The sequence below is a fragment of the Sprattus sprattus genome, assembly GCF_963457725.1.
Source record: "Sprattus sprattus genome assembly, chromosome: 7".
NCBI lineage: Eukaryota > Metazoa > Chordata > Actinopteri > Clupeiformes > Clupeidae > Sprattus > Sprattus sprattus.
Window position 1 is genome coordinate 22,557,050 of NC_137926.1, and position 23,922 is coordinate 22,580,971.

A 23,922-nucleotide genomic window follows, 5' to 3' on the forward strand; every position below is an offset into this window, starting at 1 on the left:
ATGGAGTTTCTGGAGCCACCAGGTAGGGGGGCTACTTTCTGCTGGACTATTCAGTAACTTATTTGCCGTCTTGCTTTGTTTTGTGCTGCACTTGCTTGATGTTTGACTGTGTTAGGAAAGTTGATGGCAAGCTAGCCAACATAGCTATCACAATAACATTACAAAGAAGCCAACGCGAGAGCACTTATTACTAGCATCAATGCCCAAGCCTGTTATAACAAGCTTGCTAACGAGATGTCTTGCTAGCGGCTAAACTTTGCTAAATTTGCTTTGTTTATGACAAACTAGTCAACACCTTTCCTAACACAGCCAAACATCAAGCAAGTGCTATACAAGACAAAGCAAGACCGCAAATAACATAGTCCAGCAGAGAGTAGCCCCCTACCTGGCGGCTCCAGAAACTCCATAGTGTTACTTTAAGTAAAAACTCAATGTTCATGTTACCTACTACACATCAGTTTGATTGTGGGTTCAGGGTAGAAGCTCATTGCACAAAAAGTTTAAGGTGTAAAGATGTGTAAAGGCCAATTCACACCAAATATATTCGGATGAGACTAGACCATTCTAGAACCCAGAAAGGAGTTGCAGTGGTGTAACAGCTAATTGCTGGAAGCCGTCTGAGGCAGTTGCAAAAGACCATTTGCTTGTACTTCACTGCTTTTGTGACTTGAAAAAAACACATCATCATGGCATCAGGGGTCTCTCTAACCCATAGATCTATCTGCACACAGCAGACATGACATAACAGTTAGGTCTGTTCCAAAAGCTGTTGCTTTCCAACATGGAAGAGCACTGCAGAGAGAAGGAAGCTCTGTGTTGATATATATCAGTGGTCTACATAGATGTTCATTTGCTGACCGGTTATACCACAAAATGTTTTGCTTCCCTTTTTCTACTAGTACACAAACTTGCTCTCAGTCATAGTCATAGAACTGTACGCATTAACTATCATGTTGTGACTTCCTTGGAACACACTCATTTTCTTTTTAGGACCCAGCTACTTTAACATCACACAAACTGAATGAGCCAGAGGTGAGCCTATCGGACAGTATCCTTAGGATTAGCATGTGTTTTATATAAGCTTAGTTGGTTGGTCTTTCATCTCGCAGTCAGGTCTTTTTGTCGGGTATTTGCCAGACCTCTGCTTATACCACACAGCTAACGTGTACTGTGGTCCCTAATTCAGTACATCCAGGTTCTTGCAAGGGTTTGTTGTGACTGCTGCGGCCAAAAGTGACTGAATTTGCTATGGGAATTAGATTTTTTTTTTTAAATTGCAGTGATTTACAGATTTTCTTAAATTTTCTGCGAAAATGACTCATTGACATTGTGATCCCATGAGGATCTTTCAAAGGTTTGTTGTGATTGTTGTAGCCAAAAATAACTGAATTTGCTGAAATAATGCGGTAATAAAAGAAAATTGTTACCTGCAATTGCAATTCCTTGAACTTGCATGGAGTTTTAAAATAACTGGAGGGACTGCTTATTGGCCTATCATAAACTATATTTTTTAGCTTTGTTAGCTATCATTAGTTCAGATTTTTTTCTAAACTCATCTTGCATCTGATTTAGAGTCAACACCCCCACCCCCGATTTAGAGTCAACATTGAAAGAGACCACGCTTGATGTGTTTGCAATCTAGTGTCGGCAAGGTAAGAGAACAGGCCAACTTTGAATGGGATAAATAGGCTCCATCAACTATATAGTATTTGTGGAGATGCTCATTTGCAATTTATGACTCTAGAAAATCTTGATGTTTACTGGAAGAAAGACCTGGCTTGAGGGGGGTTGAGTTAATTGTGCTTGTTGGGCATTAGTTGTTAATTAGTTATTTATTTAAATAAACTTTTATCCAGATATGTTTCACTTGAGAATAAAGAAAACATTTAATTTAATAAAAAAAAAGACTTGAAAATATAGCAGGGCTGCCTGTGACTATGAAATGACAAATGCAAATGACACTGCACTGCACCCATGTCATCCTTCCTCCCGTTAAATCCTTCTATTTGATTTTACAATATTAAAATAAAATGAATGTTGAGCAGTGGCATGAGCCTACTCTTTCTACTTTTTTAAGTAAAGTTAATGTATATTTGTAACTGTGTTTTTAGACTATTGTCAGAAAAGCAACGAAAATCTACCATTTTGTGATTTACTCTCTTCAAAGTTTCTCCCGGGGAGCAAAGCACAGAATACACTTTCACTAAACGCACCACTTTGTTGCCAGTAATTTTGTGCCCTAAGCCTGGGTCCTCCTTGGATACACTATTTGTTCTAGCTGCGACCCTGAAAAAAAGGTATAAGGGCACACAGGTCCTTGCCCCCCCTGCAATGAGCCATCAGTTCCGCCCCTGCCTGCAATGTATGATCATGTCAACGAACGTCCCGTTTTTACCAAAATTACAGTCAGTTTATTTCAATTTTATAGTATTGAAATCGAGCAGTGTCTCGATTCTCAACAGCCTAGGTAATAGAGAACAATCTTTAACTTCCCCGTTTTTGGCGTCCGACGAAAGTGGACACCTCTCCTTTAAATACAACCTCTGGAAACTCAGGGTCCAGATCTGACCATAAGATCAGTATTAGTGACGTGTATTCCTTTAACTACCTCTATTTTTGCTGTTTAATGTCACTAAATCTAGCCGTTTATTTAACACTATACCATTTATACACGAACGCCTATCTGGTTTTCAGCCTCTGACTGTTTCCCATGAGCGAGTGGCAATCCCTTTAAACAAAACTTGATGATTCCATCATTAGAGCGCAGAAGGGAGAGAGAGCAGAGCAAGCAGTCCCTCCTTCGCCTGCTGCGGAGCTACACACCCAACCGCGACAGTAGGGAGTCACAGTGAAAACAAGAAGAGAATAAGGAAATTACAGATTCACTACATGACATAAAGGACCGGATAACTGTTCGACGGATGAGATATTCCGACTGGAGCCTGTGGTGTGTAGCGCGAAGACACAGGGCATTTTAAAATAATCCGTAGCATTCATGAGGTGGACTGCGCAGCGTTTGGTCTGCTACTCAGTGTTTGAGGTGATTTTTACTGTTCTTCTAGTACAAAAGAACTGGACCTCTCAAGGAAAGCGACTGGAATCCGAAAGCATGGAATAGACTGTCAATAAAGGAGTCGACAATCAACCCTTTTCTCTTGGAAATCGTTCTTAAGTTCTGTTTCCGTCCAACTGTTCCTACTGTGGACTCTGAAAGCAGCCCAAGATGTCTGTTCCGGTAAGTAAATCTATTTATTACCTTAGTGGTGTCAGCATTCTGTAATGCTTGGAATATAAGAACATGTCGAAAGACCAGGGGTTATTATAAAAATGAAATGACCTAGCTGACCAAATCGCACGACTTTGAATAGGTGTTTTTTCGCGTTCAAGTAAGAATCATCATGTAGAGCACAATATTTGGTTGAGTTGCGGGTACTCCAAACATTTCATTTGTCTGCGGTGCTCGTTGGTAATACTGCTTAACTGCCTTCGAATATGGAATTTCAAATATTACCGTGAAATCTTTACAAAGGTCCATTACGCAAGGTTGCAGGTTGGCAAACTGTCAACTCGCAGTATGTGAGGGAGCGCATACGTTGCATCTTGACTTCTGTCATCTGCGGGGTTATGCTGACATTGAAAGCACATCAGCCGGCTGTAATGTTAGCAGTAGTCCGCACGTGTGTTGTGAGACTTTAGTGGCATGTTTGTAGAGGGTCACAGTGTGTGTGTGTGTGTGTGTTTTTTTTTTACCGCAGCCTAAATGATTAGCCCTGATTATAACCAGATTGTGAAGTTTCAATTGACCCAATAGCCCTTTTAGACAAAGTGAGTACACATGTCGCTCCAAATGAACCATGCCAATTAACCGAATGTTATAAATAAGTTATTACATATTTGGTAAAACTGCTTATAAACTACGGAGTGTTTCTCTTCAGATTTGAGAAACTCAAGATATCACAAACATATAACGAAACGAGAAATACTAATTGAAAACAAAACTGTAGAAAACCAGCCTTAGGGCTGTAATGTTCCTCTTATAACATGGCATATCCAGACCTGGCATAACAGCCTGTCCTGACCTTTGTGGCGCATTCCGATTTAACGCGTTCCATGCAGCTCACCATCCTCAAAGAACTGCAAGATTCGAGGATTGGCTTTGCATGCCAGAAGTTCAAAGACCTTGTAAGCAGCCAAAATAGAAAGGTAGGCAAACCATCCTGGTTTGGAGTGTGTAACAGAATGTAGGCCCGCGGGGAGCGCTCTTTTGACACGGCATTCTGCTCAAACGTGTCTTGGCAAGGGTCCAGGTTGAATTTTTGTGACCATGAGCTTCTTCATCATGCACAGGCCTGCAGAGACTGAGATTGCTCCCTGTTGCCAACAATGTGATTGTGGGACAAACACACATTGGGCGAATATAACATATTGAATATTGGCTGTTTGTAGAAACATTTTTAACCCATTTGTACATACATTGTGGATGTGGGAAATGGAGATGTGCTTTAAGTCAACAGGTCTGTATGAGTTGACCTTCTTGTCGAGGTGAGCTGCCATGGGGTGAACATCTTTGTGCCTGTGGGCCCCTTTGCCCCCACGCCTTATTCAGCAAACACAGGCCAGATTGCTGTGCTCATGCCAAGGGCTGCTCGGCTTGATCGCAACAGCTGTTCTCCGTAGGTCGAGTATGACTGCTCTGCCGAACGCAGCTTGCGATCCTTGTGTGTGAATGTTTTGTGCATCTCCCCGCAACCACTTGGATTACGTTGACCTGGATGCAACAGACGTCACCGTGTGGTTAAAAACAATTATGGCGACCTGTCTGGTGTTCACCGGAGCATCTGTATCACAGCTCACCATTTTCCATTACCCACTAGACGTGCAAAACATGGGCCTTGATAAGTGTATGCATGGGCTTTGCAAACTAGGCTGTCCTTTTGTAGCTCAGATAAGCAGGAGTCATTTCTTGGGAGTGATTTCAGGTAATGCTTGAAAGCATGTTATTCTGGAACAGTACTGTTAAAACTGAGAATTCCTTGCGAGGGCAAGCACAATAGTGTAGACTCTCCTAGGAGGGTACCAGTTTCACCAGTCAAACAGCACTCATTTGCACCACTGACCTGTGCATTAGTTCTGCTTGAAAGGAAACAATGCCCCTTATTGTGTGTCTCACTGTATGAGTCCCACACGTCAGCACTTCACATGGGTATTACACGCACATTAACACATGCTTACACACACGCACAGGCACACATTACACAAGGAATTATGTGTCTCAGAGCTAGGCAAGCAGGAAGCTTGTGGAAGGTATTCATCCCTTCACCAACCCGGCCGTGCGTAACATATGCACATATATTTTCACACGGTATTATTATTGCCTATTTATTGCATGCTCAGATCCTTATCACACTATGAATTTATTAAGTCGTGGCCTCTCACATACACTCACACACAAATGCGCACGTCTACTGAACTGAACGGATGAATGCGTGCAGATCTTATCATGAGCAAACACGTCCCTAATGGGGTTTAGTTTATGCCAGGTGTGCGTTCGTGTCGCATGTAGGACTCCTCATCGGAAGCTACGCCCGTGGGTAGACCAGAGGCAGGCAGCAAAGGGCACTAGTGATGAGCTTGCCATGTGGCCTCAGACACATCCCTGCCTAGAACGCTGACATTTGGAGTTTGTCATAGATGATGATCCACATACATATTAATAATTGTTTGCGAGGTGAGCCCCTGCATGTCAATAGCCTTCATTCAGACCCTGGCTATTCGGTGGTCTAGAGGTTGCCCTGGTAACCACAAGCTGTTGGCTTCTCAGAGGCATCCCTACATTGGCATCACATGACTTCGACTGGTCTTGTACCTGAGAGTATACACGCCTCAAAAGTGACACACACACACACACACACAAACACAAACACTGCCTGTTATCATCATTGCATTTGTGCTCCTAGTGCACACATACACATTTTTTCATAATAGAGTTGTTCTTGTAGAACAACGCCCACCTGCGTGCCTCTTTTATAGAACATTTGCATAGGTCCAGATAGCATGTGTGGGTGCGTGTGTCTCTGCCGAGGGATGGTGCAGCCCATCTCCCGGTGACTGGTCTGTTGTCATCACAGTACGATGTGTATATTTGCGTAGGGATGCAGGCTTGTACAAATTAATTCTCTCCGCTTGACTCTTTGAAAACAAACAGCAGGTGCTGTTTAATTTCACTTTGTTGATGCCTACCCCCCCCCCCCCCCCTCCCCCCCCCCCCCACACACACACACTTACACACACACACACACACACACACACACACACACACACACACAGACAAACTCCACATTTACTGTATGCACATTCCCGTTTAGAGAATCTTAATTCAGCACTCAGCTGACATTTCTGCTTGCTGCGACTGCACGCTGACAGCTCAGTGTAAAGTGATGATGTTTTTGCTCCAAACATACCCAGGTGTGAACATGAATATCAATTTTAATATAAATATTTATGTTGTGCTGTCGCTCAACGTATCCCTGGCTACCATTAGCCTGGCAAATGTTCTTTGCAAATCTTGCTTTCCGTGATAGCAGCTGACTTGGCGGGGAATGGATTGGGCCCCTTATCTGGTGCAAGTCTGACGTTTCTGTGCCACACCACGGCTATCAGAACTGTGGTTTGAATACAGGCAGCAGCAGTGGCTTGGACTGAGAGTATCTAGACGTTGCATCAAACCCAGAGCCTATAGCGGCACGTCTCCCGGCGTGTCCATTGTGAGGCTGTCCCAGTGGTATTTCTGGGTCCGTCGGGCAGGTTTGTTTCTTCATCTAAAGACTAAATCTTGTCTTTTATTAAACCTGCTCAGATAGGTGGGTGGTTTGAGAGGATAAGCGCAAAGGATTGCTGAACTGAAAGGGTATGAGTAAGGAGGAAAGTGTTTGTATGTGTGTGTTTATATGCAAGTTACTACGCGTGTGTGCGTGTTTGTGTGTTTGTGTGTGTGTGTGTGTGTGTGTGTGTGTGTGTGTGTGTGTGTGTGTGTGTGTGTGTGTGTGTGTGTGTGTGTGTGTGTGTGTGTGTGTGTGTGTGTGTGTCAAGCAGCTCTCTGAGTCACCCACAGTGAAGCTGAGCTGAGCTGCTGCTGCATGCCCCCTACATTCTTGCTTCACTGCTCCCAAAGGAATTCACTCCCCTCACTCCCTTCACTCCCTGCTGTGAGCCTGTGTGTGTGTGTGTGTGTGTGTGTGTGTGTGTTTCTATCTGTCTGTACAGGTAGTGAGCCTATTGCTTGTTACCTGTGTATGGTTATTTGCATTGAAACCAGACATATCTGAATAGAGATTATACAACGCTGTGTGTGTTTGTATTTGTGTGTGTGTGTGTGAGTGAGATGAAAACTATGAAAATGGGAGCCATCGTGAAGAAACCCTCACATTTTTCCGTTACCCATTAATCATAGTGTGTCTGCTGGAGTGTGTGTGTGTGTGCGTGCGTGCTTGCTTGCGTGCGTGCGTGCGTGCGTGCTTTTGTGCATGTGTTGTTGTGTGTGTGTGTGTGTGTGTGTGTATGTGTCTGAGCGTATCTGTGATATAGTGTAGAAATGCAGTTAAAGAATGCTCAATACCAAGGGTGTGTGGTGAAATTCAAAGATATATCTACATCGTTCTCTCTCATTCTCTCTATCTCTCCCTCTCTCTTTCTCTCTCTCTCTTTCTGTCTCTGCCCCTCCTTGTTTCTTTCATGTGGTCGCACTCACTGATCAATCTGCCCAAACTCTCTGTTTTTGTTCTTTCTTTCTTTCTTTCTTTCTTTCTTTCTCCCTACGGTCCATCTGTCTTTCTGCTGCCCTCACACATCAGTCTTTATCCTGGTGCTCTTCTGTCTTCTCCCTCTGTGCTGTGCCTCTGTGCCTACTGGACTCTTTTCATGTGGTTGACCTCCTAAGTCATCACCTATTCCACTCCCTCCCTCTGCCAGCCAGTGGTTTGTGCCTTTGGCTTCACTTTCTCAGGGAGTTTGGGTTTCCCCCGATGTAGACACACATGGTGTGTGTGTGTGTTTGTGTGTGTGTGGGCTTACACATCTATATATATGGATGCAAGTGCGTGTGTGTGTGTGTGTGTGTGTGTGTGTGTGTGTGTGTGTGTGTGTGTCTGTGTGTGTCTGTGTGTGTGTGTGTGAGTATGTGCGAGTGATTTTTGGGGGAGGTTGCCGTGTGAAATTTAAGCAGGGCTTCTTCCCATTTCAAAGCCAGCCCTCAGTGTACTCATCATCTCACTGTATGTCCCCTCTGGCCAATCCTTAACTCACACACGCACACACACACACACACCCACACATACACACGCCCCTTGTGTCCCCAAGAGCAGGTCATGGGAGCAGAGCATCCATCCCTTTTTAGTAGACTGCTTCTCTGCCCTTAAAGACTCTCAAGCACATTCACACGTCAAATGGAGGCTGGCCCCTGTGACAGTGTGACCCGTGTGACCTGCCTCAGTGGTATACGGTTTGCTGTGACCCAATAATCCCCCTAGCCCACTCACACACACACACACACACACACACACACACACACACACACACACACACACACACACACACACACATACACACACACATACACACTGCAGGGGTGTAAGGCTGTGCGGTGGTGTGAGTTTGCCCCTTGAAACGTGATAATGAAACACAGCATTGTCGCTGTACCACAGACACAAACACACACACGATCACACACGAAAACACAAGCACACACAAGCACACACACACACACATACTGATTAAGAGTGTGAACTCGCAGTAAACCCGCACCATTGTTCCAGACCACTGTAAATCACCACTTGGCATCATTAAGATGAGCTCTGCTCTGTTTTTTTGCTTCTTCACTGAGTGGCCCAGTGTGTTTGCTGTGTGTATGCCATTGTGTCCTCATCGCTTGGGTGTATGGGCTTACGTCAGTGTGTGTGTGTGTGTGTGTGTGTGTGTGTGTGTGTGTGTGTGTGTGTGTGTATGAGAGAGAGAGAGCGAGAGTGCGGGTGTGTGTCTGTACTGCTGTTGTCCTGGAGCAGGGACAGGGATTGGTAGAGCGTCATTATTGTGCAGCTGTGGGAGTCAGCAAGCGACAGAACGAGACAGACTGCAAAAGAAAGACCGAGCAAGAGAGCGAGACGAAGAGAATGAAAGAGAAATGGAGGCAGAGAGAGAGAGAGAGAGGCAGAGTGAAAGAGAAAAGCGCTGAGCGTGTGTTTTGGCCGTTCCTAGTGCCAAAGCGTCCCGTCTCTGCTGGCATAAATCTACAGGCTGATCTGCGTTGTCGCAGTGATAATGGCCAGCCATCGATCACACACACACACACACACACTCTCTCTCACACACACTCACACACACACACACACACACACACACACACACACACACATAGACATAGACACTGGGACTGGTTGTGTTTGTATGTGTGTGTTTTGGGAGGGCTATTCACAGACTCAGTTATATTTGAATTGGTCAGTCAATATGGCTGAGAAACATGCCAGCACAGCCTGTGAATTGATCATGATTTGAAATGTAGAGGAGCTGGAGAGGAGCTCTGGGGGGTTGATGTAAAGGGAGAGCGAGAGAGAGAGAGAGAAAGAAAGAGAGAGAGTAACATGAGTGAGTGAGTGGCCGAGTCTAGGAGGGAGAGGGAGACCGAGACGGAGATGGAGAGATGTGAAGGGGGAAGGGAGAGGAGAGGAGAGGAGAGGAGAGGAGAGGAGAGGAGGAGGAAACACAGTGAGCTGTATCACAATGGCCACCGCTCTTCCCACTGGCGTAAGCGGCTGCCGCTCTGCACTGCTATTGTAATCCGCTGCAGATCCATGCTGCCCTTCTCTATTTATCCATCTCTTTCTCTTTCACCCTCTCCCTCCATCTCTATTTCTCTCTCTCTCTCTCTCTCTCTCTCTCTCACACACACACACACACACACTGTTCCCCTCTTTCTCTCTCCATTTCTTTCTTCCTCCATTCCTCATTTTCTCCTAATCTGCTCTTTTGTAAACCTCTCTAATGACTCCTAAATGCCATAACATTCATTTAGTAAATCTGAATGCTGGGAGCTCAAACACTGGGCCTCTCTGTCTCGACACTGGGTCAATAAGGGACCCCAACTCAGTGGGAGTGTTTGTTTGTTGGTTACCATTTCAGGCACCTCTGCTGCCTAGAATGTGTGTATATGTTTATATATACTGTGTGTGTGTGTGTGTGTGTGTGTGTGTGTGTGTGATGGTGTGTGTGTGATGGCGTGTGAGGGTGATGGTGGGTGTATATTTGTTTCCTTGAGCAGACTGAATATACCCGTTTACATCCACATAAAGCTGGAAGCTGTCAGAGTGAGTGCCCAGGAGACAGCCCAGCCCACAGAGACTCTGCCTGTTGAGGAGAGAGAATGTGTTTTAAAAGTATGGCTTCAGATAAGAGATGGAGGCTGTACTGTGTGCACTGTATGTGTCTCTATATGTGTGTGTGCGCCAGTGTGAATGTGTGTTTTAATGCATATTTGATATGCATAATCTTAGGGCATGAAGCCCCCTGTAATCTGAATGTGGGCCCATTGGCTGGCTCCTGTAATCCGTGTGAAGGTTACCTTTGCCCGTGGTGGCAACGCCGTCGCCGCTCCTAAATTACCGCAGAGGCATGAATAATGTATGCTCCCGCCAGTCAGAATTCAATTTCATAATTGATGGATTAAGACAGATCAAATCCACATTTATGTTCCACGCTTAAATTCAGGCATTTATCAAAGCTCCTCCATAAGCGCCGCGGGGGAACAGAAGTGGCTGGAGCAGACGGGAGGCTGCAGGTGGATTTGGCGTGGCTACAGAGCCGGGGCGTAATCACGGCTAGTGAGGCTGATAAACATCCGGCGTGGTGAATGCCTAATGTAATTTATGTGGGAGTGGAGTAGATGGTAAAACAAGAGAGCCCTCCCTCACCCCTCCACTCGCACCCCCACCTTCATCCGCCTAGATCCCACTGCAGCCCCCAGCCTCACCCCCCCCCCCTTACTCCATTCTGGTGACGCTAACTGACCTTCATCATCACCTTCATGACCCTCACCCTTTTTCACCCCCACCAACAGATACATACATACACACACACACACACACACACACACACACACACACACACACATATTGACACTCCATTTACACTGGAAATGTCTCTATCCCAATATGCCTGGCAAGTGCTGGCTGTGGAGCAACAGGCACAATCTCTGACCTTTCACTTGATGGAATGAGTCTCAGCTAGATTGGGGATTTAGGAAAGAGTGTGGCGTAAGATAGAGAAATAGAGAGAAAGGGGAGGTGGTAGTGTAAAATAAATGTAAGGAAATGGTTTTGTTGTGTTGTGTGTTTTTTTTATACTTCCTAGGATGGTGACTCTATTTCACAGGGTTGCACTCCTTGACCTTTGTTTCTCTACACACACACACACACACACAGACCGCTGCCCCCCCCCCCCCCCCAAACAACGCTGGAGGAATTCACAGATTAACCATAGCTACAGCGGCATGGCGATAACAGAGTGGATCAACGGAGGCTACCATTTTCCGCCAGGCAACCTTGCTGTGGCCAGACAGCCCCTTTTAATGGCAGTGCGTAGATTAAGCCAGGCTTGGGAAGGATAATGAGGGGACTGTGGCTTGTGGGACAAGATTGTGTGGTGTGTGATGTCAGGCTTAGGATGGGGAGGGAGTTGTAGCCTCGGAGTGGAAAGACTCATTTGCGGACACAAAAGAAACCTGATCATGCATCAGCACACCCACGTACGCATACGCACAGAGACATAAATCACGGTAGACAAACCTTACAGACCCTGAGGCAATGCTCATTGTTAATGGTGCTGAATGAATACAAGTTAATTTAATCGAAATCGAAACATGCCCAGTAACCTTCACAGAGTTACACCAGACACGGCAAAATCATGTCCACCAGCGTGAGCAAACACACTGTTCTTCATCACCCACGGTCACACACACTCCTGCAAACATCAACAATTCCATACACCTGTAGTACATACAGTATGTACACGTCTATAGTATATTTCACTAGCTGTCGAATGGCATCACCAGCATTCAAAAACACATGTACCAACACACTAATGTTGCATGCATGTGGAATGAGAGCGGTATTGTATCGTAGGATGTTTATCCTAGTATCCACCCCACTCCTCACCTTCCACCCCCCCCCACCCCCCCAATCCACACCCTGAGGAGGAGGGTACAGGCAGGCAGCGTTGCTCTTGGGCTCCAGCACAACCTGCAGCAAACTCATCAATAAACATTAACGCCGCTCAGCTGGGCTGTACAGCTGCACTTACGCTCAGAGGCTAGCGCATCTTCATTGCTATGCACAGGGCTGGAGACGGCCTGCCTTTTGAGATGTGCTCTTTTTTGGGGGGGTTACGTAAAAATCTGAATTCCAATGTTTTTGATGATGCATGGGTTTTTAGTTTTATTTTCATATCCTTTTGATGTTTGGGGGAAAAGGGGGGTGCGGGGTGCAGTCCAATAGATGCTGATGCCTTGGGAAACTACTGAACAGGGGCAGCCCAGAGGATCCATAGCTTCAGCTGCTACAAACAGTATGGTGGCCCATAAGTCACTCTCCACTTTGGTGCATCTTCAGCTTGAAAAGTGCATCAGTGTAACTTTGATGTAAAGGTACACGTCGAGAGGCTACACATTGATGTACTGTGGGGAGCTGTTTATGAAAGAGGCAGAGAAGGATACACTAATCTAGGGCTGAGCGGTATTTATGTCAAGCAGATTTTACGCTCTAGGCAGCAGTTGGTCTGTGAGTACTGTGGCTCTAAGAGGATGTGTGATAGCCTTGATGTCCATCTCTCCAAGACAAGACAGTCAATACAAACCACTTGAAAGGGGGTCAGAGGTTATTGATGCCCTATAATTGGTGTCAGGCTGAAGACAGATGTCCGGCATATCTAGTATCACCTAGCAGGTCTCCAGTCACAGCGAACAGTTGGACGTTGTGTCATCCTCCTCCTTAAAGTCATGCGTGACAGGCTGTGAGCGTCGTGCACCCTGGCCAGGATGAGAGGCCCTTTGTTGTCCGGTTTCTGGATGAGGTGGTGCGAGCGAAGTGTGCGAAGGGCAGCCAGGTCCTGGACGGATTGAAAGAGCAAGGCCAGATCAGGGCCAGATCAGGGCCAGAGCAGGGCCAGAGCAGGGCCAGCGCAGGGCCAGAGCAGGGCCAGAGCAGGGCCAGAGCAGGGCCAGAGCAGGGCCAGAGCAGGGCCAGAGCAGGGCCAGCGCAGGGCCAGAGCAGGGCAGGATCGGCTCCTGACTGCTGATTTCGGGGGCCCTGTGCAGCAGGAATAAGGGTCTTTGGGTTTGGCTCCTGATGGGTGGCAAAGAAGGCTCATAGGGATTAAACCCTCCAGAGCCACATTCCAAGTGGTTCACAGACTAGCTGACTTGACCTGCCCCCTACACCCACACACACAAATCTTTTCATTAACGCTTAACATTGGCAGCCGATACAGATTTAGTGTAGCATGGCGGCGTCTACTGTCAACACGAAATGCAAGCAACACACACACACACACACACACACACACACACACACACACACACACACACACACACACACACACACACACACAATCACACACACACACACACACACACACACACACACACACTCACAGTTGGGATTATAAGCTTTGCACTCTCAGGTCACAGACATGTCGAACATCTGTCTAGTCCAGGTCAAGACCTTTCTGTAGGCAGGCATTACATCCATTGAAGCCCACTGGCCACCCCATCATACCCATCTGAAAAGGCTCATTAGGCTTTTCGTAAGTGAGGGTGTGGGTGTTGTTTGTCCTGCGGTGGTTGTTGGTTTGCTTGACAGACAATGCTTGTTTGTAATGTGTGAATTAACACCCCTTCACACATCACCATCAGCAGCCCACGTCACTGGCTCCTTGGCCTCACCCCGTTGGCCAGCAGGCTTAATCAGTGCGGCTGCCATCCCCAGAGCCAGCGCCGAATTGGTGCTGAACCAAGAGGGCAAGCAATTTAGTCCTCATTCAGGGACCATTCCACTGCTTATGAGAAAAGGAGGTGGTGGGGACGGGAGGGGGTGGAAGGAGAGAAGTAAGGAGAGAGCGAGTCAGGTGCAGAGAGGAAATGGAAGGAGAGAAGTAAGGAGAGAGCAAGGGAGGTGCAGAGAGGAAATGGAAGGAGAGAAGTAAGGAGAGAGCGAGGGAGGTGCAGAGAGGAAATGGAAGGAGAGAAATAAGGAGAGCGAGGGAGGTGCAGAGAGGAAATGAAAGGCAAGGGAAAGGTTGGCAGAAGGAGAATAGAGGAGGACACTGAAGGAAACAGCAGAGGAAATGCATTGCGTAGAGGGAGAGAGAGAGAGAGAATGCGTTTGCAGGAATGTGGCAAAAACGTAAAGGAGGGAGAAAGAAACAAAAGGTGGGAAGCCAGCTGACATGGACTCAAGTAGGACGGGAAGTGATGAGGACAGAGACACGTTAGGAATGTTTTTGTCTCTGTGTTTGTACAAAGGATTGTTTTTTAAGTCGGGATGCCAATGCAGGACAACATCGCCATTAATGGCCTTTCCAACATTGTTTCAAGATGAATCACAACCTGTGACGTATAATGTTCTTGTTTGTTTTCGGTTCACCTGTTTTTTTCCATTCCTCTGTCCACATCTCTTTGATTTACTTCTCTATGCAGTTAAAGCTGCCATTAGACAGACACATTTTTTAGTGAGGAATTTGAGCAAAACAGCAATGGCGCAATGTTTTGGGCAGCATTCGTGAAGCGTTGCGAGCAGGTTTGGTCCCCCCGGTGAGGGCTTGGAAAAGCTGTTCTGCAGACGGCTGGAGCAGTCGCCTGGAATGTCTGAAGGAGCGCTCGGTAGCCCGGTAGCCCGTCAACAGCAGGAGCTGGAAACTTGGAGCTGCCAAACTGGGCCAGGTCCAAACTGGTGTCCTGTCAACAGCCTACTGCGCTGGGCTGTTAATATCCGCACACTCACACACACACACACACACAGACACACACACACACACACACACACACACACACACACACACACACACACACACACACACACACACACACACACACACACACACACACACACACACACACACACACACACACAGACAGACAGACAGACAGACAGACAGACAGACAGACAGACAGACAGACAGACAGACAGACAGACAGACAGACAGACAGACAGACAGACAGACAGACAGACAGACAGACAGACAGACAGACAGACAGACAGACAGACAGACAGACAGACAGACAGACAGACAGACAGACAGACAGACAGACAGACAGACAGACAGACAGACAGACAGACAGACAGACAGACAGACAGACAGACAGACAGACAGACAGACACACACACACACACACACACACACACACACACACACACACACACACACACACATACACAAGCATGAAGGCACACACAGATCTACAGAGAATAGAACGTACACAGAGACATGCATAGTCTTAGTGCATACACATAGTGTGTACACACACACACACACACACACACACACACACACACACACACTCAAATAGGGATGAAGACACCCACACAGATTCACACTAACAAATACCTCGGAGCAAAACATCTAAATATACATTTACAAAGGCCCAAACTTGCACAGGTCAAGTACACACACATTTCCTTGTTATATATTTATTCTGAACAGAGCTTGAAAATACACACGCAGCAAGGCGGACTGGTGCATTAGTTCCAGCGATCCAGCTCCCCCAGGGAACCATGAGCTATGGCCCTGCACCGGTTTGAGCATGACAGCTTTTCATGGCTGCAGCTCAGCTCAAAAGGAGCTTCCCGTTAGCACTTTGCAGAGCGGAACCGAAGAAGTGACAGGCGTCGGTGCCGTCACTGCAGCAAGGAGAAGGGTCAGCATCGGGGAAAAAAGCCCTCCGTTTAAGAGGATGATCTGCGAGGTATTTACATTTAAGAGCATGTTTTCTGTAATCGTTGTAGAAGATTCCCCCCCCCCCCCGCCCCCTCTTCCTAAAGCCAAGTCTGCAGACTGTGGAGTTTTTTTTACTGAATCTCCACTTTTGGCCTCAGTTGTGGCCTTGGAGGATTCTTTGCAGGGTGTGGGGGGTAGCTAGGGGGCAGTTCTTGTTTCAGTGGCAACTCCATAAATACCCCCAGGCTCTGTCTCCCCTGAGGTGCTGGCCTGCGGAGTATTTTTACCACCGGCACCAGGCGGTGTCACGTGACCTTGTGCGTAGCTGCAGGCTAAAGCACCAAGTGGAATTATTCTGTCCCACAATTCATCAGCCCCCACAGTGAACCTCACTCTGCACAGTTTCACTCTCGCGCCATCTTCATCGGGTGAGGTGACTGGCTACTGACTCCTCTATGGCAATGAGAGATGGGACAGTAGAAGAGAAAGACTCATTATTCACTGTGCAGGAGGACATTAACATTCTAGACTCCCCTCTCCCCCCCCCCCCCCCCCCCTGGTCTTCCACAGTCTTTCTCCATGCACAGTTCCGCACAGTTACCCATCAGCTACATTCCTGCAGTGGGGAATGCCCACAGAATCCCATAAACCCCCTCGTCTCCGGAGGAGCAGGACGGAGTGATGGGAAATGATACTGATATGGGAATGATTGGATTTCCTCTTGGCCTGGAAGGTCATGGCTCTCCCATTCCTACTTGTTCATGTTTTATTCTGGATTTCCCCTGCCTATCTCAGGGTTTCAAGAATTTTTCTCCTGTAATTAACTCAGAGACATTCTCCCTCCCTCCCTCCCTTCCTGCAGTGCCTTTTTCTGCAATTCAGCTGGAAGTGTGTTTACTTTTCCACCTTATCAATCGACGGCTCTCTCTCACCGTTAAGAGATTTTTCTCCTGTACCGTCGATTTGGTTGCTCTCCTCCGGCGGCCGTCCTCTGACACGTCCCCTATTGAACAGCCTGTCCTGTCCCGCTCGACCCCCCCCCCCCCCCCCCCCCCCGTGGACAAGTCACCTTTTAAAAGCCCTCTGGCAGCGCCGGCCGCTCATTATCCGTGTCAGCAGTTGGATGGCGGCCCCAGGCCCTCGCCTCATTCACGTGTGTGAGAAAAGCTGTGACTGAGCGATGGCTTTGTTTCAGTGTGTGTGTGTGTGTGTGTGTGTGTGTGTGTGTGTGTGTGTGTGTGTCTGTGTGTCTGTGTGTGTGCATGTCTGTGTGCATGTGTGTGTGGGATGAGGGATTGATGGGCTAGTGCTAGGGAGTGGCAGGTGGTGTGTTTTACGAGGGATTGATGTGTTGTCGTCAGACAAGCGAAACTTCCACACACACACACAAACACACACACAACCACACACACACACACACACACACACACACACACACACACACACACACATACATATCCGCCACAGGCTATTGACAGGGCAGTAGAGGGCGAGACTGGACCAGGTGGGAGTATGGATAGATTTTTTTTTGTTTCCTGTTTGCTGAGCTGATTGTATTCTCTGTGCCCAGCCATTGTGTCTGAGTGTGTGTGTGTGTGTGTGTGTGTGTGTGTGTTTGTGTTTGTGTTGGTGTGTGTGTGAGAGAGAGAGAGAAAGAGAGAGAGAGAGAAAGAAAGAGGAGAGAGAGATAGAGTTTGTTGGATTGAAAAGGTTGTTAATATTTATCACTGAGAGATGTTGTGGAGATTTTACTGGAGTACTCCCTGGTGCTCAGTGCTATAGCCCTGTCATCAGGTATTGATAGTTTGGATGCACGGTTACCCACTCAGAAACTCTGTAAAAAATAAACGAAATTTACGGTCAGTGTGTGTGTGAGTGTGTGTGCTTGTGTATGTCTGTATCTGTGTCTGAGAGAGAGTGTGCTTATGAGAGAGAGAGATAGACATAAATAAATTGTTAATATATCCGTGCTCAAGAACTGATTTCAACTGCCGTTTTACCTCAGTGAGCAGTTTCGCTGTGTAGCGTTAGAGTAAAGTTGAGTAGAGTAGAATAGTGTAGAGTTTTCTCTGCTGCCGGCAGCTGTCTTATTTCGATTTCACAAATCATTGAGGCGCCCCATTCTGCTCTTGAGTTTGGGTCCCGGCCCAAACCGGCTTTGCTCACAAAATCCCATGGCCGATGGGCCCGCTCTCCAATGGGATGCTCGTATTGCACATCTCTGAAAGGGGATCAGCAGAAAGCATAAGAAAGGTCCGCAGATCTTCAATCTTCTCAGACGTGGCCCCCGGGGGAAATCTGCCTTCGCTGGATTACCTCGACGGAGGCCCACCTCATTCGTCACGAGTGGACAGAGGGGAGGGAGACACAGGATCTGTAATTGTCCCTCCATCCGACCTGAAATATGAAAGTGCAGAAAATCAGCTCTCTGCAGCGGTGAGATTAAATGGTGTCTCTCTCAGTATCATTTCCAATAGCTGTGTTAACGCCCGTGCTCCAGTACTTACCATAAGCACAGAGAGGGTTGGTTTGTAAAGTAGTGTTTCTGTCTCACTCGGCAGTTTCAATAGCAAAACAGTCAAATTATCCATGTGAAGATTAATGTCTTTAAACCAATTACATGGTGCTGCGAAATTGTTGTTTTGAACAGATTATTTGCATTACACTGGCATAGATAATAGCAGTTGCTGTCTCTGTAAAAGATCACGGTGGCTCTGAATAATTTCTTTCAACGTGCACAATTTGCCCTAGACAACAGCCAGGCACAAGATATGTGTGATAGATTGCAAGCTAAGGAGACGCCTTTTCTCTCTCTCTCTCCCTCTCCCTCTCCCTCTCTCTCTCTCTCTCTCTCTCTCTTTCTCTGCTGAAAAACCGTAAAATGTGCACCCTTATCATGGTTCTAGAATCTTTGAGGGACCTTCCCAAAAAAAACAAAGACTGTACCAGGCATGCTCCGTAAAGTGTGATTGGTGGAAGGAAATGGAACATTCCTTTGTCCCCAGACCCAATAGAACAAATTGTACAAGGGGCAGCTGTGTGTGTGTGTGTGTGTGTGTGATGTGTGTGTGTGTGTGTGTGTGTGTGTGTGTGTGTGTGTGTTTATGTGCCTGCATGCACACTTGTGCAAACCCTGTCGGGGTGGCCATGTTGATGGTAGAACAGCTAAACACATGTGGAGCACCAGCACCAGCTCCAGCTCAGCCCAGTGCTGCACATGGGAAGTGGAAGAACTGTGCGCACAGCAGCACCCAGTGTTTTGGAAACAATGGCCTGGACGTGCTATCAGTGTCCTGTTAGACACACACAGACACACACACACACACACACACACACACACACTCACACAATACTGTACATTTAATTGCAGCCGTTATGCAGGCACCCAGACACTTTATGTAATATGCGTTCCATGGTCGTCTTGGTGTTCTCTTTCCCTGTTGTTTGAAGAGGTCTTGTTTTTATCAGTCGCAAATATGACTTTCAGTTGTGTTCCCAAACCAGTCATTGCTCTGAAAAAAAGCATTAGCAGCAGTATTGCGTTGGAGAGGGAACCAACGCACAGCTCAATTGATTCCCTGCCTCTTAAGTAGGCCGCGTCTCAAGAATTAGCCAATTGGACCAATTTTTGGGCTTCAGTTTGCAGACTCTTGAATATCCATTAGATCTCAGACTCTCTGCCCTGTATATCCCTCGATAACAATCCATTTAAAGTTTGTCTGGAGCTCGAAGTAAACTCAACTCTCCGGGAAAATAACTTTCCCCTAAACAAAGAAGCAGTGTTTGTTTGTTTTTGTTTGTGTGTGTGTGTGTGTGTGTGTGTGTGTGTGTGTGTGTGTGTGTGTGTGTGTGTGTGTGTGTGTGTGTGTGTGTGTGTGTGTGTGTACGTACATGTGTAAGACCCTTACTAACAGTACCCTTGGTCCATTATCTGAATGTAGGTCATGTGAGTTAGGCGTTGTCTCATGTGTTGTGACATGTTTTCTCGGGCACGGGCCTCTTTTGCTCTTGGCCTGACTCCACACCAAGACCGGGTGGAAGTTAGCCGACGCTAAAACACACTCCGACAGTCAGTGCACCAAAGGCCTCTGCTCCTACAGAGATATCATATGCGACATTTTCATTTTGCCGATTGGTTTTTCTGCCATATTTTTGCAGCCCGTTTGTCTGGTCTCTTTGTGACTGTGTGAGTTCCAACCCCAACATGTGAATGTGTGTGTGTGTGTGTGTGTGTGTGTGTGTGTGTGTGTGTGTGTGTGTGTGTGTGTGTGTGTGTGTGTGTGTGGGGCGCGAATGATAATTGGCTTCTCAGGTGATTACTCTCTGATTTCTCACGGCGCCATAATGCAGTCTTCAACCTTTTTCTCTCGCCCGAGTAAGTTCATTACTGCAAATGTGTCAGGTTCTTTTTAAGGCACTTATCGCCACGTTCATTTCCTGTGGCACGCAGTGCATGCACGTTCAGTCCGCTGCATTTTGTGTCAGTGCATGACCAACGGCCTGGGTCTCCACACTCGGGCAGGAACAATCAGATTATCCTCTGATTTAGCGGTCGGGGGCTAACTCCAGCCAATCCAAGAGTAGCTGTGCAGAGAAGCCTCTATGTTACTCCCGAAGAAGGAAAATGGTGGCTCTTTGCGCGGTCACCATGAGAGTGATATATGATTGGTCCACGACCGGGCCTGTGCAATGGTGTGTATGGGCAGTAAAGTGAGAAGGCATTTATAGGGAATAATCAATAAGACAGGAGACTGATATTTAGATTGATGTTTGTTGGAGGGATTGGGGGGAGCAGTCAGGGAGAATCTCGTTCCGTCTGTTTGATTTAGGGTTCTCTGCTGTCCATCACACTGTCATATACAAGCCCTGCCTGTCAGAAGACATGTCAGCCTTAGAATAACCTGCAGACAGCCCCCACCCGCAATCACATTCACATTCTCCCTCATACGTACTCTCTCTCGCACACACTTATGCATAGCTAAAAACTGTACAGGTTAATTGTGTAACCTTAAAGTCTTCTAACAACCTATGATAAATAAAACATTTCTTGCATTCGTGCATTTGCATCAGCTTCAAATATGGATCTTGTTAAGGGCCAGTATCATAATTCCCAATCTGATAAAGTTCCTTTTATTCCTTCAATTCCTGCTGCTTCATTTGATTAGAATAGCTTAGTGAGCAGGTACTCATCCTTAGGTAACTAGCTAGCTCACCGTTATGTAAAATATTCCTTGTAACTATATGGACACTAATTCAAACAAACACATCTGAGCTAAACATACTCATTCAGGGAGTGTAATGTAATTTACCAAGTTGTTGTACACATTTAACTAGCTCATTAGCTCTTTTTTTTTTTAGATCTATGGAGTTGCTACAGCACCTCAATTTGATGTAAGGAGAGAAAACTACCTAGTGAAGCCACCAGTGAATAATGTTTAGTGTTCAAATCTACAACTTCACTAGCCAATATCTTGAATTAAAGGTTCAAAGTTCATGGAATTAGACATGCTGCACTGCTACCACATTTCTTTGGACACATGCCAGATTTATTTAATTTTGTCCATAGGGGGCGCTACATCTGACAAATTGAAATATATCAAGAACAACTTAACCCTAGGTTTTGAAATTGGGTATGATTATACTTTCTTTGGATGCACCGCAAATCTTGTTATAGTTTGTCCATAGGGGGTGCAGTTATAGTCACTGCTTGCCCCTGGTTCATATAGGCGACGCTGGTTTAGATATTTAGAAAATTAGATAAATATTTAGATATTAAGATGTTTATGTATTTATGTCTAAAGCCCCAACCAGGGTCGATACAAGCTTTGGGTGTTTCAAGCTTACGCTTACATTTACATTGCATTGCCATTTTCTAGAGGTGTTTATGTATTTACGTCTAAAGCCTCGGCCAGTGTGGACCAGCACAAGCTTTGGCTGTTCCAGGCTTACTTGGACGTAAACGCTGAGGAGAGTTAAATCAGGCCCTCCACGCCTCGCAACCCCCCCCCCCCCCCCCCCCCCCCCCCACCCCCCACCCCCCATACTTCTCACCCCCTCGGCCACTCGGCCCCTCGTCCAGTCTTTCAGCACACTGGCTAAGTGGTCTGCTCTCACTGAACTCCCTGCCAGGAAAAATAACACCTCCTCTTTGGGTTCCTAAGTAGCAGGGTTTCCACCTCTTGGCTCTGTCTGGCTGCACTGAACGTCATTGGTGTGTGACAGAAGTTAGTGCGTTGTCAGAAACTGATATGGGGGGGGGGGGGGGTTGCTTTAATGTGTTTTTTTTTAGTGAGATACGTGTATTCATGAGGGAAGGTGTTTGTGTGAGGGAGAAGGTCTGTGTCCTGTCAGTAAATAAACAAGTCTGTATGCTAGTGTGTTGGGTTCTTAGTGTTTTTGTCTCTACACAGGTGGCTGTGTGGGCTGGTAGGTGTTACTGAATGTGTGTGAGTGTATGTATGTGTTCACAATTCAGCGTGTGTGTGTGTGTGTGTGTGTGTGTGTGTGTGTGTGTGTGTGTGTGTGTGTGTGTGTGTGTGTATGATATGTCTGCTTGCCTGTGTTTACACTGCATTGGTGAGGTCTGCAGAGATAATAAGAGGTGTGTGTGTGTATAAAACAGCTGCAGCTGGATTTGGGCCTCCAGTCTGGAGCTCTCTGTCTGTGTTGTGTGTTAGCACTCCAGATAGGCTGATTAGTGTGCTGTGGGCTCAGGTGAAGCCAACCCCCTCTGGAGTCACGGCGGTGGCGCCGACGACACAACAGACTCCTCACACACACTCCACAGACACTCTGAGGTGGGAGGATATTACATAATGCATTAATAGGTCATATGAGTGTGTCTGGAGCCTTGGGAAAACATCAGTCACCCTTTTTGTGCAAGCCAAGTGCTCATGGCTCCCCCCTGCTCTCAGAGCTGCCCCATATAGCTTCCGCCTGGTATGGTGCACCGGATAAGGGCCAGAGCTGGGCCAGATCCACCCAGATGTCAGCTTCTGTTTGGGATTTAGCCTGCCAAAAAAAGTTGGTTTCGAGCAGAACTCACAGATCTGGCGTCCGCTGTGTGCAGCCAAAGAGGGCCATACGGCCTCCCCTTTCCCTGCGGGCAGTGCAGTGTACAGCTGTGTGTGTGTGTGTGTGTGTGTGTGTGTGTGTGTATATGTGTGTGTGTATGTGTGTGTGTGTGTGTGTGTGTGTGTGTGTGTGTCTGTATTCCCTCTTGCTTGATGCACAGCTGCTCTCTGTATGTGTATGTGTATATGTATGAATGTGAGTGCATATGTATATATGCGTGTGTCTTTGTGGGTGTATATATGTGTGTCAGACAAATACCATAAGGTCTGTATTCCCCTGTGTTAAATGTACAGCTGCTGCATGTGTATATGTATTTCTGTATGCATGTTCTGCATGAGAGTGTGTATATGAGTGTATGAGAGTGTGTGTGTATATGTGTGAATGAGTGTATGAGAGTGTGTGTATGTATGTGTGTATGAGTGCATGTGTGTGTGGTTCAGCGTATGGCTATCCTAACAGCACTGGCAGAGGGCTGTGGCCACATCCTGTTGTGATTTTCAGCAGCTGTCAGTTGCTGCATGAATGTGTGTGATGGATAAGTGTGTGACAGGAGAGTGCTCTTCTCCTCCCGCTGACCTTGGCCACAGCAATGCACCCTCTATATCTCTCTCTGTCTCTCTCTGTCTCTCTCTGTTTCTCTCTCTCTCTGAGGAATGCGTGCCCCCTATCCCTCTATCATTCATCTTTTCATTCCTCTCTTCAGTCCTCCTCTCATTGCTCTCTCCGCTCCCATCCTCCCCAACAGCTGTATGTGACAGTTGATTGACGCGGCTTGATTGAGCGGGTCTAAATCGGTGTTTGACACAGATCCTGCACTAATGCCTCCTTGCCCTTGGAGATCCTAGAGAACCACCCTGACCTTCATTCTTCTAC

The 23,922-nt window shown here is 46.8% G+C and overlaps 1 protein-coding gene across 1 annotated transcript in view; it reads left to right on the top strand.

Moving 5' to 3' along the window:
* Window positions 1-2,994: 2,994 nt before the first annotated feature.
* The window catches only part of LOC308367762 (breast cancer anti-estrogen resistance protein 1-like), a gene marked incomplete at its 3' end in the record, with an annotated part of 49,269 nt that continues 28,341 nt past the window's right edge, over window positions 2,995-23,922 (top strand). The window contains exon 1 of the mRNA XM_080841752.1: window positions 2,995-3,235. Coding sequence (XP_080697878.1) covers window positions 3,224-3,235 — 12 coding nt within the window. The 5' untranslated portion in view covers window positions 2,995-3,223. The remainder of the gene's footprint in view (window positions 3,236-23,922) is intronic.